The sequence below is a fragment of the Lagenorhynchus albirostris genome, chromosome X (genome assembly GCF_949774975.1).
Source record: "Lagenorhynchus albirostris chromosome X, mLagAlb1.1, whole genome shotgun sequence".
Taxonomy (NCBI): Eukaryota; Metazoa; Chordata; class Mammalia; order Artiodactyla; family Delphinidae; genus Lagenorhynchus; species Lagenorhynchus albirostris.
Genome location: NC_083116.1, coordinates 111,161,226 through 111,178,635, shown reverse-complemented (window position 1 = coordinate 111,178,635; position 17,410 = coordinate 111,161,226). Strand labels below are relative to the sequence as shown.

Sequence of the window (17,410 nt, the reverse complement as noted above, 5' to 3'; positions counted from 1 at the left end):
ACTATCAATAAATTTGACTACAAATTAAAAAATAAAAATTTCTGCAGGGCAGAAGTTACATATACAGACACACCCCATAAAGTCAAAAGAGAAATGATGAACAAGGGAAAATAATAGCTGCCTGCGTAGCAAATAAAGGGCAAATTTCCTTCACATATAAAGCAGTCTTGCAAATCAAGGAGAAAAAGACCAATAACCTAGTAGAAAAATCAATTGGTAAAGGACAGGAACAAGCAGTTCATAGAGGAAGAAATGCAAATGGCTTATAAACATAGGTAGAGATGTTCAAGCTCACTCTTAAGTTCAGAAGTCCAAACGAATACCATTTTTCACCTATCTGAATGACAGAGATCCAAAAGTTAGATAATAGGTAGCCCTATCAGTAGGCAAGGGTGCGGGGAAAGGAGTACTCGAATGCACTGCTGGGCAGTGTGGAAACTGGTACGCCTTATTTGGACCACAGCTTGGTGACATCTTTCAAACTTTTTAAATGAATATACCTTTTGACTCAGCAATTCCAATTTGGGTATCTCTCCTTACAGATATGCAGGACTTGCAGATGTTGTCAAAGGTACTGTACAAGAATATTCCTTGCAACATTACTGGTAATAGTAAGAGACCAAAAACAACCTAATTGTTGGTCAAAAGAGGACTGATTTATTGAATTATTATAATCATACAAGAGAATTCTGTGCCGCCATTAATAAGAACGTTGATGGTCTATCTATGCTTAGAGGGTATAATTTCCTCTACTTTTAAGTGGAGAAAAGCAAGATTTAGCACAGTGTATATGATACATTTCTTGTATTTTTAAAAACAAAGGGAGAGATAGTTGTAGTGTAATAGATTTTACTTAACCCATTATATTCAAATTATTTCAATCTAATGAATATTTAAAATATCAGTTGGATACTTTATATTGCCTATTTTGGACTAAGTCTTTGAAATTCGCTGTATATTTTACACTTACAGCACAGTGCAATTTGGACTAGCCATGTTTCAAGTACTCAGGAACCACGTATGGCTCTTGGCTCATGCACTAAGCAGAGTAGGTACAGAGAGCAAAGAGCACTGGACTAGAAGTTCAGAGACCCAGGTGGCCCTGCAGCTTATTGCTGTGACAGTGTACACGGAGTCTACTTTTTCCTGGGCCTCATTTTCTTCAGATAGAATGTGAAGGATTAGACTAGAGCTCTAAAGTTCCTTCCAACTTTAAAATTTAGGGTTCAAATATATTTCATATTATTTGTCAAAGTCAAAAATGGAATTGCACTTGCTTTCAGAGACACAGTTTTCACCAGCACTCCTAAAATTCTGTGTTCCTAAGTGAAGCATACTTCATATCGTAGGGACTGTATTGTCAGTGCTAGAGTAAGGGTTTGTTTATTGGTTTGTTTAAGGGAAGAATGTTACTAAGCTACATACATGTTATAAACCAGGTAGGAATTGGTCAGTTCTTCTAATAGAATTACGTCCAGTATGAGGCTTTGCTAAGAATTCTAATGGCACATGGAGAACTTCAAAAGAGTAAAAGAGAGACTCACATCAATAGTATCTAAAGAAAGAGTAAATGTTGAAGGAGAAAGAGTTGAGAGGGCGGAGTTTTTTAGTACAGTTCTGTTTATAAACTTCATTCTTCCGAAGATTATAACCAGTAGTTGCCTTAGAACAGTAGAGAATGAGAATCACACAGACAGTGAATCTCAACCAGAGCCACACATTGGAATCACTTGGGGAGATTTTTAAAATCCTGATGCCCATTCTATACCCCAGACTGGTGGTTCCCAAAGCGTGGTCCTGGGACCAGCAGCAGCAGTAGTATCTCCTGGGAGCTTGTTAGAGATGCACATTCTCAGGCACCCCCCCCCAAGACCGACTGAGTCAGAAACTCTGGGGTGGCGCCCAGCAATCTGTTTTGTAATGTTCCCCTCGTGATTCCACTGTGCAGCCAGAGTTGAGAATTCTAGAGCAAGCAGGATTCAGGGCAGGGATAGCAGGTGGGTTTCATTTTGAGTACCAGTTTTCATCCTATATCGCCTGTGGGGATGGAGCTGGAGATGGAATGCAGTCCACCTGCTTGGTATTTGCCATTCTTGATTTGGGTAATTTATTGGCGTTATAGAGGGTTGGATGTTGCAGTTCACAAATAGAAGTCAAGAAGCATCCTATCCAGTTGAGAAAAAAGAAGAAAAAAAAGAGGAGAAAAGGGGAAAAAAACCCACGGGAACCACAAAAGCCATAGAAGCTACAAAAGGTTGGGACAGGAGGGAACAAGTATACTAAGTAAAATATTGTAAGTGAAGAAATTCCAGATAGATTCTAAAATATTTCATTTATAAATAGGGTTTCTTAAAGAAGTTCAAGTGTCATGACGATTTTAGGCCCACTTTATGATCTGTCGTCAAGTCTGTTTGATCAAAAAATACAGCTTGTTGAACCCTTTATCATTTGGCATTGAAGAATCCATTTCCTCTTAACATTTGGGCTTTAGGTAGGAATGCACTTAATATAGGTATGGTAAATTCAGAATGAACTAAGCCAGAAAATAAAATATATTTTCCAAGTATAAAGAGGTTGTCACTGACTGAGAAGGAGTTAACGTGTCACATTCTTTCGATTTTTACTTATCAGGAGAAATCACAGTATCTGTAATTTCAGAGGCATATTCTGAAGAATGTTATATTGTGATCTCTCTAAGCTGAATCTTAGAAATCTATCTGGGAGTTTTCAGACCTGACAAAATAAGAATGGACCCATTACAGTATCACGTTCATTTGATTTTTCAAAAGTTAGGAGGACTGTATATGCAGATCATTTGAGAGACTGCTTTTGCTCTGCCTTGTAATAAGCAGATGGAGGAAAGCAGGCTGGGCTGTGTTGAGAGTGCATCTGGTGCTTCTTGTTTTTCGCGATCTCGGCTGTATAACTTCTGTAAACCCTTTCTGTGTATTTTTCTTTTCTCGTTCCCAAACATTACATTTTACATGGGAAAGTCAATTTTGATAATTTCCAAAAAGCTAGGTGTTACAGCAGAATTTGTGCCTCTTAGAAAAAACTGCTCCTTTACTATAAAGTAGAACCTGCCTTTCATACCTAAGTAAAACAATTCTGATATAACTTTCCTAATCGTCACATTTATTACAGAAAGGATGATAATACTATTTTCCAGACCATGTTTACAAAGAATATGATTTTGATTTCTGTGTTAATTTCTGAGTACTGAGTTTCTGTTCTTAAATTGTTTTGTGAATTGGGCTCTCTGAGTATAAAGTGGCTTTCAGCACATGGGTGGTATTGTCAAACATCTTCCCCAGATAGCAAACACATGCATTTCAACAGCTTTTTGGACAGAACCACAGTTAATAATTTCTTTACAAGAAAAATGTATTTTTTTTATTATCATTATTTTCTCATCTTACGTTCTGGCATTTAAATTATGAAACTTCATCTCGCCATGTAGACTTACCTTGTATTGCCAAGAGGAAAGAAGTGGCTTTTCTGCAAAGCTAAATAGTTTTTACTTTATTGTCTGCTACGAAACAGCTGCTGATACCAGAAAAATGCCGTCTCATCATTGGGCCTGGGGTGTCCAAAAGAGGCAGGAAAAAAATGACTGTAGCTCCCTGTCTGCCCTGGCACTCTCCTCCTTTCTCTCCGTTTTCATTGCCGTGAAGAGCAGGAGAACAATATTCTGCAATTAAGGATTCCATTAAGTTGAAAAAAAGAGCAAATGGGGGATGTTTGTTCTCCAAGCTGAAAAAATTTGTCTGGGATGGGGGTGGATACTGGTAGTGGTATAGAGAGAGGTGGGTGGAGAGAAGAAGTCAGGGCTGTTTGTTGAATATACTGTTAAGGACTGTTACCATCCTAATTAATCAAGTTAGAAATTACAGCTGTAGTCCGTTTCCCCCCAATTCTTGTTATCAATTTTCTTCTCTTTTGAGACAAAGCAAATATAAATTTTGTGTTCATTTGTCATTCGTTCTTTGACTTCAGCATCTCTGAAAATAACAATGTAGCACAAAAGCCCAGTATTTACCTAGTTGTAATGTGGGTTGCCATGGTGTTTTGCAAATTATTGCAATTATGTTCACCATGCGAGTCGCCCTTGGTAACTGGCGAAAAAACTGATAATCCTGTTTTGAACAAAAGGTCAAATTGCTGAATAGAAAGTCTTGATTAACTAAAAGATGTACAAAGTGGAATTATTTCCTACCATTCAGAAATAGTTCTTGATCGGGTTTGGGGGAGGGGGTGAGTAAGTACATCTGATTACTGAAGTACAAAGCATTGAAAGGATGTTGTCTTGAGCCTTTCATGTAGTCTTAATGGTGGCTTTTTTGTCAAATTTACCCATTTGCGGCATTGAAAGAGGCAGCTGCATTTAAGCTGGAGAGACGGTGCTTTTTCAAGAGTTCAGTGCATGGAAAGTTCTCAGCAGTATCTGCAGTTTACTAGTAGCCCCTGGTCTATTAAAACTGATGTGCCGCATTTGAGCCCATTGCTCTCAGTACTTGTGAACCCCTCTGCCTGATGATCTAATAAAGTGCTCTTACTGGACAATCTCTGATCAGCTACTTAAAAAGGAGCTTGGGGGAGGGGCGGCAGGGAGAAGTCTTACAGGCAGTGAGACCTGGTGTATAGGCCAGAAGAGAGCCTCCAGGGGCTAAACCGAGAGGTCTGTCACGACGGTAATCTGTGCTGAGGTATTTGCCATGGGGTTGTGGGTTTTGTGCCCCAAATCCCTCTAAGCTGTGGTCACAGGTTTTTTTTTCTGGAAAGAAATCTTTATTTTATTCCAAGTTGAATAAGAAAAGATTAGACATGTCGTTTTGAAATTTGGAAATCCACTTTTGTGGATTTGCTTCTTTGGTGATGGCATTCATAAAATACACGATCCTACATTTACGTAAAAGCAAAAGTTTCCCGGGTTACAGCCAAAGGTCAGATGGATTTCAACTCTTCCGAATCTGGCAGAGCATTTGGGGGAGTATTTCGGAGGGGGGGGGTTCTCTTCTTTTTTTTTTTAATGGCCACCTGAAAAATCAATTCTCAAAACTTTTGAGAGTGTGTGAAAGTGGCATGAAAGCAAAGCAAACCTTAACAAGTTTGTGGGTTTACATTCTACATCACCTAGCAACCCCCTGGCTCAGCCAGATCTCTCGTCTACCCTTAGTTCTGTTTACAGACTATTCAGACGGTCCTTCGAAACCATGAAAGATATTCAGTTTCATTAGTACCATTCTCAAGGAGAAAATAATTAAAGTTAAATGAACAAACACTGCCTGGTGATGGTTTGAAGTCCATTCTGATTTTAAGATGCCCTTTGAGGCAACTGCATAGATAGTTCAGTTTGAACATTTGTTGTTCAGTACCCAAAGGTATATCATATTAAACCATGCCGATAAATAGCCTGGAAACAAACGAACAATAAAAATTACTTTTAGCTAGACTTGAGCAAAGCAAAGAAGCTCTGCTAGTAATAAGTTTCTAGGCATGCCCTCCTGATTGAATTTTTTATTTGATCCCTACCCTGGACATCTAAGCTGATCCATTCGTACACTGAATAAAGACAGGGGAAGAGGCCTGAGGAGCAAAGCACCTCTCTTTAAAACTGATTTATTACCTACCCTTGGAGATCAAATCATATTCCATAGAAGGCTGTGTGCATTTTAGTGAGTAGCTTAATTTCATATATGATTGTAATACTAATAATGCACGCCCTGCCACTTTCTATTTGGAAACTGCTTATGTGCTTAAATCGACCTACTCTTGAAATTTCTGAGAGTAAAAAAAAATTTTTAAGAAAATGTTTTTTATGTGCCTTTTTTTCCCATAAGCCCATTCTCTGAAAAATCATTTTGGAAACAACCAAACACATGTTAAAGCTCAAAATATTTTTCAGACGTGTTAGTAATTCACTTATATTGAACACTCTTGGCAAAACTGTCTCTTCCCCCACCCCCCATTTAATAACAGTTTTCTGATTAAAAAACAATATACACTTGTAGAAATTTTACAAAATACAGAAACAGAAGCAACTACCTAGAGATAACCACAGATGGCTTTTTAGAGTATTTCCTTCCAGTCTTTTTTTCTGTGTACATATTGATGAAACTAAGCCTTGAGTTAACTTTTGAAGTTTATTTGTTAGTATGTGTACATACCTAAGGTGATGTTTTTTCAAGAGCGAGGAGTTGAGAGGCCGGAGCCGTGTTGGAAGTAATGAACAATTTTTCTTAGAGGCCTCATCACTAAAATATTAATGTGAGCATCAGAGTAGCCATTTTTCCATCTCATTCCATTTGATTCTTTCTTTTTTCCTTGTTGAAATGACTGTATGCCTTAACTGACACATCCATTTATAACCATTCATGTTGGAAAGTCGGACATTCATCATGGTTGGAATATTACATCCCCAAGTCACTTGTAGCTTCACATAGGGGAAAAAAAGAGTCTTTTATGAAAAGATTTGTAATACAATAGAGATTAATGGAATGTGGAGAGGAAAATGCTTTCAGTTCCTCGTGTAAAGTGAAAACAGGGCGGCTCAGAAATCTTGTATTCTTACTATTTGTATTTTGTTAGATCTCTGTCATCCACAGTACATGGCTGGGTTGCATGAGCTCTTTGTGCTTTGTTGACAATTGACAGACAAAGCAAAATTATTCCTGAAGCAAGGTACTGTGTACTTAGTTGTGACCTATTACAGCCTAAGAATGTAGCTTGCTTTTGAGTTGGATGAATAGGGAGAGTATTTTATAGAATAGGCTTGAATATACTAGGAGAGATTTTAGCTGCCCATACAGAAAGATACATGTCCTCCATTGAACTTTTTCCCCCAAAATGTAATTTTCCTTATAAAGTCATTTCAAGTATATTTTCCCTGGTTGCTTGTACGGAGACAGTTTTAACTGTTCTAGTATTGTCCTACAGTGGTAAAATAAAATTGCTGGTAATTGTTGGCTTTCTCTGCTCACAGTATAGCAGGAGAAGATGGCTTGCATGGGGCTCTTTAATGTACCTCAGGTACATCTTCTGATGCTCAGCTTCTGATTGCAAATTAAAATAACAAGCCTAGGGTATTGAATTTGATGCGAGGCAAAGCAGAACAACTTGCTAATTTATCCTGTAATATACAATTGCTGAGGTTGGAATTTTTCCACTTGTAGTGCTATTCTCTGTGTCTAAATGAGGACCACTGTTTGCATCTAACCTATCATAACAGTTTGGGAGTGCTCCATTATCTTTTCAGCAAACTGATGGCAGAGTCTGGTCCTTGCACAGATGATAAGATCAATAAGTTTCAAATAACTTGGATGAAATGACATGTGACTGTTCACTTAAAGAGATGTCTTACTTTAAAAATCAATTTTAATAATATTTAAAATTCTTACATTGACCGATGAGGCACTTTCCACTTGTTTTGTTTGATAATTTTGTTAAAAATATTTTTGTATTAACTTTGGTGAATAGCTAGTTTATGTGTGTATCTTTCCTGATCTGCTCTTTCGTCTCCTACCCTGGCACCTCTCTGAGACTTAATAATCACTCTTTGACACGCCAGCATGCTGGAGTGTAGAAGATTTAACTTTAAAAGCAAAATTATGTTCCTGTTAAAACTTCCCCTGGAGATCTTAGGAAAATTTTCTCCCAGTTTTGGGTGCAAATGTGGGTCAGAAAGCAATTTGTTTTTTGATATTTCTGGAAATCCCAAATCACAACATGTCATTCTTCAAAAGCAGCTGTGGGCCCATACTGTGCACTGTCTATAAGAAGACCCGTTTTACACTGGGGATAATTCTGTGACAGAAAAATGTGACTGCACGGGAACCCCAGAACATTTATAAATGGTTTTGGGTGAAAAGAGTGTCTGGTATTCTCAAAGTGCATATAGTTTGGGGAGAGGAGCAGTTAATGGCCATTATAGAAAAATAGTAATGATACGATGAACTCTGTAACAGCACGCATGCTGGCAGACCTCGCCCTGTAACCCTGTCACCGCACTCCTGGAGAGCCATTACAGTTTAAGTCATACGTCACTGCAGTACTGTGTTGTGTTGTCTCTTGAAAATCTCTGTAAATCCCCAAATAAAGCACTTCTGCATAGTTGTACTATTTTGCAATCAAATTGAGAAGCAGCTCCACCTAATCTTACGGGTTATCCCTAAGTTCTCCATTTTGGGATAACACCAGGCAGAAACTGACCAGGCTCTTTCCTGGTTAGAATAGTGCATTTTGAATAATGCATTGTCAGCTGTAAGTACAGCACTGACATTCCCCAGTACCGGAGGCATATGGAGGATAATAACAGTATTTGACATTTACTGAACATTTGTGCGTGCTTTCTTATAACAACTCTAATAGGGTAAACAACTCTAATAGGGTAAATATTATTACCTCCTGTTTTATAGACGAGGAAACTGAGGCTTAGAGAGAGGTTTGGCAACTTTATACAAAATTACCTATTAATAAATGGGAGGGGAGAGACCACACTGAAGTGCATAACCTTTTCATAACCTTAGCTCAGTTTTCTTGATTGAGTGTGAATGCTTGTGCTTGATATTGGGTGGGACACTACCAGATCCAAAGTGGGTCATTCCCTGAGGGCCTGACCGTCCAGTTAGGGAGGTAAAATAAGACGGTTCCAGGAGAGTGCAAAGCAGAGTGTGCTCAGTGGCAGCTGGGCTAGAGGGAGAAGTTCCTGAGGGCTGGGAAAATTTTACGGGAGAGGAATAGAAGTTGATGCTCAAGGAATGGGCATTTTAGGCAGAGGTTATACAGCATGAGCAGAGACAAGGAGTTGGCAACAGGCAAAAAGTGGTGAGGACAGTGAGAAAACCACCACTGTGGGGCGAAGAGCTGGCGTAAGAGAATGATGAGAAAGGAGGAATGGGACCATAGCATGTGTTCTTATCCTCTATGGAAGGTATACCATTGGGGGATGGGAGTGGAGAGGCCTTGGGAAGCTACACTCGCAACTCTGTGCATTGGATGTGGGAGAGCATGGAGTCAGGGAAACCAGGCATGAGCTATTACAGTAGTTCAGTTTTGAGGTCTGGGCTTGAGTGAGGTTGGTGATAATGGGACTATAAGGCCAGCGGACAGATTTGGTAACTGATTGGGAATGGGAGAAAGACCCATCATATATTTGATTCCAGAGTATGAAAACTGCTGTGAAGTTGTTTTCTATTTTAGACCCTTTCCTTGTTTTCCATAAATCTGCTCCTGTGCATTTTTATTTTATTGCTTTTATTTTATTCATTTATCTTCTTCAAAAGATATTTTTGAATGCCTCCTATGCACCACATTTCCGGGTGTGGGTGATTTCTGTGTGTGCATCCTTCTAAAAATACAGATGTACGCAAATGAATAGCAGTTTGTGTTTGAGGTGCGGCTACCAAGAACACCTCAGTTACAAGTGGAAATCGATCCCTTTTTAGCATGTGCAGACAGAAACCATTTTCGTTGAGGCCTCAGAAATATAATTTAGCAATCAGAACCAATCAGCATTTGACACAATTTCATACACAGTGATTTCAAGGAATTAGTGATGCTGAGACTAAAGCAACAGGTGATTGAGTTTTGCATGTTTTGGTAAAGGTTTGTTTTGCTATTGGACAGGCCAGCAGTCACGTCTTTTGAACCCTCTACTTATAAACATGGTTAAAGTAGCCATCGGAAAACTTAATGACCGTATTACTCTTGGTTATGACAATGTGGCATTGCATAATAAAATGACATTTGGATGGCAGACATCCTTAGAGTGGTTCTGGGGTTTTTTATTAAAAGCCAAACATTTTTATAGGTTGGACTTCCAAAGAACTACACATTATTAATTTTTTTTTCCTTCCACTGACTTGGCAGTGTACCTTTGGGCGGCATGTTATTTCCCAAATTGGAAATGAAAATAAGTTTAATTTTGTCCTTGTGAGTGGTAATTCAAAGGGAATTTATACAACGTTAGTATTTTCTTTTGCTTTGTTTTTATCACCTATGAGAGGCAAAATGCACTGTGAGATCTTGTAACGTAAGATTTGCGCCATCATGGAATATTTTCAAAGGCCTGGCATATTTATTTTTAACAGCTCAAATGTTCCTTGAAAGGTATATTTAGCACAGTCAGTCAATATTTGCTGGGGGAACAAAGGGTTAACCAAATGTACTTGACAAAACTGAATGGAAGCAAAGCATATATTGAATATGATTAGGGCCTCTTTCCCCCATAGAAGAGTTTTATTTAAAATACGCCAAGACCAAAAGCTTAATTATCAAAATAAAACAAGAGGCATAAAGAGTTACAGGCTTCTAATATTTTTTTTCAGCCCCAGTTCCCTTCACACAGTTATCAGCATGTTTAATTTCCATGCATAATAGCACTAGTTATTGTTGTCATTTGTAAAGGGAGATTAACAGATAGTAAGTACAAACAAACCCAAATAAGTACTGAATAGAGAGGTGACAAAGAAGAAAAGACCTCTTTAATGTTAATTATAACTGGTAGGAAGTCTAGACAAATTATATTATCTGTTTTCTATATGATTTGAAAGGACATTTAGTTAGTAACTCTGTCAGAGATAGAGTTGGGTGTTTGCTTTAGAAACAGGTGAGGTGACAATTTAGCATCTCCCTGGTTGGCAGCTCACCTGGTGAGTCATGAAGTTGTCGTAAATTGATGGAATCAAGTTTCAAAAACATCTGAAAAGAACTGTAGCTTTTGAACATTATATTTTAAAAATTAAAAAATAATTTTAACTTCTGGGTTGTATTCTGGTACTTAATACTTTACTGTCTCAAAACATGGTAATTGACCTATCTGCTTGCTTTTTAAAATTTTTTGTTAAGAATTGAATGAATTACAGCTATGGTTGTGAATATTAACTGATAGACATTCGCAAGTGTGTAAAGCCTCAGGTAGCAAATAGTGTCACAAACCCAAATGAATGATTAAGGGGTGGTTCAGTCCTGCATTTTTCATACATGGTTTCCTTGAATGCTACTGTTTCCTTTATTAATATGCCTAAGTTGATACTTCAAGAAAAAACTAGTCTCACGTTCAGTTTTATAGGCTACATTTAAAATGTATTACCAGCTGCTGCTGTCAGCCCCACAATCCCTCTGTCTCCCCCATACCTAGAACAGGCTAAAGCAAAGTATCTTGTGTCTTTAATTCTGAGGGGCCATCGATTGTGAGCTGCACTCTTAACAGCTTTTTTGGAGGAAACATAAATACATGTCACTTGTAAAGGTGTCTGAGTTTCAGAAACATTAAAATGTGAATAAAACCATGTCCTCAAATCAAGAAAATGTGGTAATAGCCCTAGGAATTGGAACAAACAGTTGCCTATGACTCAGAACCACTGGTTCTCTTTTCTAGTTCAGGGTATTTTGGTATGGTAGTAGCTATATGTCTCAGATAGGTAGAAGCTACATGAATCCCTCCCTTCTCTGTGTTGTTTTAGTTGGTACCATACAACTTGCTTCTTAAAGCCAGCCCATAGTGAATTGCTTTTAGGCTTTGTGTAAAGCTTTTAGACCTTGCTTTCCTATTTAGATTATAATTTCCTGTAAACCCATCAGTTTACATTCTGCATGTAATCATACGAGTTTTTATTTGGAGGTTTTGATGTATTCGGTGGGGTTGGGGATTTCTTTTAAGTAGAGAAAATAATGTCTCATGTGATTTGTTTTTTTTTTAACTTTATGAGTTTCCTGACTTTTATGTTTGGGGCATAGATCAAATTAACACATCAGGAAAGAAGGGTAGAGAGCTATTTCAGAATCTCTAAGGAGGGTTTGAATGAAATGAGTCTACCTTGATCACAATGAGTCTATCTTGATCACGATATGGTTTTTATTTGTATTAGTTGATGGCGGTGATAGGACTGAAGCATCCTTTGTCTCTCCAGGGCTGGTTGATTTGTGAGGAGCCAACATGTCGAAATCGAACTCGGCACCTTCCCCTTCAGTTCTCCCGAAATGGACCTCTTTGCCAAGTCTGCATGAAAGCTACACTTCGACCAGAGGTGACGGTCGTATCATGCTCAAGAAGTGTGTGTGTGTCTGTGTGTGCGTGTGTGTGTGTGTGTGTCTGTGTGTGTTGGGGGGAGCTTGCTCCTCCCTTAGCTCTGGGAAGTCGATATTTGGTATATGCCCTGTGGTGACACCCTGCACACATGTATTTAAGAAAATGTCCAGACTTCAAAAAGATACATGCTTTATTTTTCACATCATGAACAGTATATATTTATATCTAAAAGAGAAGCTGACTGGTTCCCATATGGGTTACTCATATCTTTGGTTGCCACTTCTTAATTACAGAGAATAGATAACTTTCCTTTGTAGAAACTGCTGTTACCTTTGGACTGGATCAGAACCCCTTTTGCAGGGGCCAGAAAACCTCCCAAACCTATCCCATAAAGGGCTTATTTGATTTGTATGGGATTCCATTGTTTCTAAGTAGCAGCACAGAGGAGTAGTTCTCAAGCGTTTTCTCGTCCTTAGTACGTACACCTGAGGGATAAGGCAGTCTCTCGTTGGTGACTCCCATCTGGGGAGCACATAGTCTGGAAGCACCTTACTGGTAATTAAGATGCCTTCCCTCTGTCGCCCCCTCTGAGCATCATGGACCCAAGCAGCATTTCCCAAACTGTGCGGAGAGGAATGTTTGAAGGTCTTCCAGGCAAAGAGGGTTTTGTGATCAAGTACTTCTAGCCAACTCTGGGCTGGCCAAGGTTAAACAGGACTTATTGTAGATTGTCCTGGAACCTGTAAAATGATAATGTGAAGTCTGCCTCACCAATACAGGACTGTAATATGCCTCACTTTCCAAATTTATCCGGTCCAAGGATTTGTAAGGATCTGGGTGAGAAGAGAGTAAGAATAGGGAACTTGTTATTTACTTATTTTTTAACTCATAGGCCAGTTTTACAACCAGATTTTATCTTCAGATCTTTTCACTGAAAAGGGTTGATACACAGGCTAGTTTTAGAAAAATATTTTAAAGTTCTCATGGGTTTTTATTTTAATTGTAAGATAATATATCATTTCACAAAATTTAACAAGAAGTCAAGAACTACAAAGGGCTACCACCATTGTGGTGTATACCCTTGTTCTTTTGCATATCCATAGGTATTTTTTATGTGGTTTCAGTCATAATGAAGATACACTTTTGTATCATGTTTGTCTTTTTCTGAGCATCTGTCTCTGTTGCTAGTTAATTTTCAGTACCAAAACTTTTAAACACAAATTTAACCATTCCTCTCATTGGACATTTTAGGCAATTTCACTATCCCTTTACTAGAAAATTGTGATGAATGCTTTCCTGCTTAAATTATTTATTATTTCAAATATTTCTTATCAACAGTACATATCTAAGTGCATAAATACAATGTGGACATGATTCATGTTGCCACATTACTTTCTTAATGGATTATCTCAACTTAAGTACCAGTTTTACCACTGTCTTTGCAGCATTTGGGCATTATCATTAATTTATTTTTAACTAATTTGATAGGTATAAAATGTTCCTTGCCTTATTTAGTATATCTTTGATAATTAGCAAAGTAGGATGTAGATTTTTTTAAAAATATGGAACACATAAGTGAGAATTAGCTGTTATAGCGAATTCTTTTTACGTCAGTCTCATCCTAAGATTTGCATCAGCAGGTGCGAAAAGAAAGCAAAAGTATATATATTTAGTGTGACTCATCAATCCAGTTGTACGCTCCAGGGGAATCACCTTGCTTCATGAACTGATGCTGCCTTTGAGACTTTTTAAGCATCTAGCTCATCAGGTCAAGTTCAGTGAAAACTGAATTACTTCTTAGAAAGTCAGCCGGTCTTAGGATTCCATTCCTGGTGAGAGAAAGTGAAAGGAAAGTGTACAGCTAGTAGATCGGAAACTTTCCAGTAAATGCTGCTGATGTTACTGGTAGTGCTTTAATACATCAGGTTATCTTTTATTATTTATGACCCTTTTTTAAATGAGTGAACGAACACATGCATTTTGAAGTATTTTTTCCCTTCATTTTCTTGTCCTCAAGATGGGAGCATGTTAGGCAGGCATTTACCAAGGTTATCAACTACTCTTCCCGGGGAAAAGCTTTCCTAGCTTAGCTGCTCAGGCCATGTTGCTGCTCAGAACATGACCGTCTGGAATAACTGGACGTTCAGAGCATCCTGGTTGGTGATACTGCTCTTCGCCATTCCTCACAGGGACCTTGACGGTGGGACTCAGCCCACTCTTTTGCAGTCCATTTTCAGTTGCTGGTAATGAGTGGGGAATCTCTTAATTCTATTTATGATGTTCCTGGGCTTTCCTAGTAGGAGGAAAAAGCTGCATCTTTTTAGAGATAGTTCCAAGGTAGCGCCAAAATCAGTCGTGCGATGGACAGGATCATTGTAATTACCACAGGGTTTTCCAAAGGGTCTATTTTGCAGGATTATGCTTAACTGGGTCTTAAGTTCTGGGTTGCTGTGTCTCAGTCATACGTTACTTTCATTTAATAATAGTTTATTAAACCCCTACTATATCCTAGGCACTTTGCTAGGGACTAGGGACATAGCAACGAACAGGACATTTCCTTATTTGTAAAAGTAGTTTAGCATTACATGGATTATATAAAATTGATGTCTGTGGGCAAAAATAGGCATTTGTGAATATCCATATGGACAAAATCACCAGACTTTCCTAATGTTTGACTAGTGGGGACTTTAAATATGTTGTCAAGGTTGATGGTAAAGGACTTGCCTCTTACTATGCCAGTCTCATCCTCACATGATAAATCTCTCATTTAGCCCTGAGTTGCAATTGGCTTGAGTACTTTACAGAATTGACTTGGGGTATGAGAGCTGGCTCTTTTTCTGGCTCCTCTTGCCAGTGTTACAAGAAAGAAAGCTGGGACGGTTTTGTTCTCAGGGTTTTAGACATGTCTCTCTTCTCAGATACCTTAAAAAAAATCAGTTAAGTTTTTTCAGGTTCACGGCAATTTAACAGTGTACAAATTGCTGATTATTAGGAATATACTCTCTGGCATCCTCTGCACATAGGAAGTGCAGATAAATACAGGAATGAAAACTCCAGTATATGTGTAAGTTCCTAAGTGAATAGAACCCTTTTTCACACTGATGATAGAGACAAGACTTATCCAAGTTAGAGAATAATTATCTTAATATATATTTATTTTAAGGATGTGGTTTTTTACTTAAGGTGGCCAAATCTGTATGGCTAGTGAGCTGAACCCCCAGGGGATCCTGTATTATGTAATTCACCAAAAATAAAGCGTTAGTTTGTTTGTTTTGGTTTTTCCTTAATAGAACTAAGATTTCAAACCAAGTTAAACTTTTCCTCACTAACATTGCCATACTTGAATCCATACTTGATAAGAAAACATTTACTTGTGACGCTGTCGGGGGCAGGAGCCCTGTGGCGGAGTTTAGTTTGTTCGACAAAATTACTTGAAGACCCCTCGTGAGGAAGGCACTGAAATGACTTCTAGTCCTACTGTGGGACACAGTGTTTCTCACATTATCCCTAGTGTTTCTCACATTATCCTCAGTTGTAAAATTGTTAAAATCTTTTGTAACGGAACATCGGTACCATATAGGACTCTGGCCTTCAAGGGAGAAGGGAAATACTGAACTTGTGATCATTGTGTGTTACAATTTCAAAATGGCTGTGGCTGACGGATTATTGATTTAAAAAGTAGGTTAGAGACAGTGCAAATGTTGCCAGGCTACGTGGGACAGTGTCTTGTTTCTGCATAAGTTGAAAACATGAAGATAGTTGTGGTCTCTTAAGGCAGTAATCATAAGCTGTACAGGAAGAGAACCTTGGGACTGTGATGGAAAGTCTTAAACATCTGTATCTAGTCATGGGTTACCCTCCAGTAGATGACGGGTTTTTACCACGAAGGGCCTTTTGGAGTTCTCTGCTCTGATTTGCCTGTGCTTGTTTTCTGATGCAGAGTTTGCTAGATTCTACATGCAGGTTTGCTTAGCCTGAGCAGATGCTAGCCTTCCTTTTCAATATACTTTTTTTCATTTTTTTAAAAAGTATCGAGGTGAAATTCACATGACAAAATTAACCATCTTAAAGTGAAGAATGCAGTGGCACTTAGTATTGCTGCATTCACAGTGTTGTGTGATCGCTACCTCTATCTAGTTCCAAAACGTTTTCATTTTCCCGAAAGAAAACCCTGTACCTATTAAGCAGTCACGGCCCATTCCTCCCCTTCTTTCAGCCCCTGGAAACCACTAATCTGCTTTCTGTCTCTATGGATTTACCTAGGTTGGATATTTTATATAAATGGAACCATACAGCGTGTGACATTGTGTGTCTGGCTTTGTTTCTGAGGTTCATCCATGTTGTAACCTGTGGCAGTGCTTCATTCCTTTTTATGGCCAAACAATAGTCCATTGGATAGATATACCACAATATATTCATCCATTTATCCGTTGATGGACACTTGGGTTGCTTCATTCAACATACTTTTAAAGTTTATTTTATTTTCATTAGCTAGATAGGTCTTACATTTGGCCTAAATTTGTGTCCTGTGCCTCCCTTGTTGGTCCTAGTTCAGTTGAATGGTATTACACAAAGCTAGACTGATCCTTCCTCTGTTCTTGCCTTCAGTAAGCACCTACTCTCTGCCTGTTTTCTGAGAACCTTTTAGATATTTGAAGGTAGCTGTCTTCCTAAGCTTTCCCCTGCTAGGCCAAGTATTCCTAGATCTTCAATCACTTCTTTAGTGCTTTGCTTTCAGAAAGTTGCATGCAGCACTTGGTGAGCTCTCACTAGCACTAGTATGGAGCAGAATAAACCTGCCACTGCCAACTTTTCTAGGTAGTACATTTCTTTGAAGTCTTTTTAGGGTTGCATTAACTTTCTTGGTATCCATATTCACAGCATTGATTCATTTTGAGTGTTTCATATGCTCAAACAGATAATAATTTCTCGACACATACAATTGCTAAGCCATGCCTTATCAGGTTTTCTGAGACCCAAGTGGTTTATTTTTACGTAATGTAAGACTCCATTAGTACTATATTAGTTTCCTAGGGCTGCTGTAATGAAGTACCTCAAACTGAGTGGCTTAAAACAACAGAAATTTCCTGTTTCATGGTTCTGGAAGCTAGCTAGAAGTCTGATATACAGGCACCGTAGGGGACTCTCCCTCTGAAACCTGTAGGGGAAAATCATTCCTTGCCTCTTCTAGCTTCTGGTAATCCCTGGCGTTCTTTTGCCTGTAAATACATCACTGCAGTCTCTGCTACCACAGTCACGTGGCCTCCTCCCAGTGTGTCTCTTTTCTTCTTATAAGGACACCAGTCATACTGGATTAGGGCCCACTGTAATCCAGTATGACCTCACCTTAACTTGATTTTCTCTGCCAAGACCTATTTCCAA

At 38.5% G+C, this 17,410-nt stretch overlaps 1 protein-coding gene and 1 long non-coding RNA gene across 6 annotated transcripts in view; one reads left to right on the top strand and one right to left on the bottom strand.

Moving 5' to 3' along the window:
• LOC132513445 (uncharacterized) overlaps positions 1-17,410 on the bottom strand; it is a 135,659-nt gene that overhangs the window by 16,090 nt on the left and 102,159 nt on the right. The gene's annotated exons all lie outside the window — the stretch shown is intronic.
• The window catches only part of POLA1 (DNA polymerase alpha 1, catalytic subunit), a 303,249-nt gene that overhangs the window by 189,918 nt on the left and 95,921 nt on the right, over positions 1-17,410 (top strand). For 3 of the 5 annotated variants that reach the window (XM_060137815.1, XM_060137816.1, XM_060137818.1), the window contains exon 35: positions 11,868-12,026. The exons of 1 other annotated variant lie outside the window; for it this stretch is intronic. In XM_060137815.1, the coding sequence (XP_059993798.1) occupies positions 11,868-12,026 (159 nt within the window). The remainder of the gene's footprint in view (positions 1-11,867; positions 12,027-17,410) is intronic. One more of the 5 variants, XM_060137817.1, reaches the window with a different exon arrangement.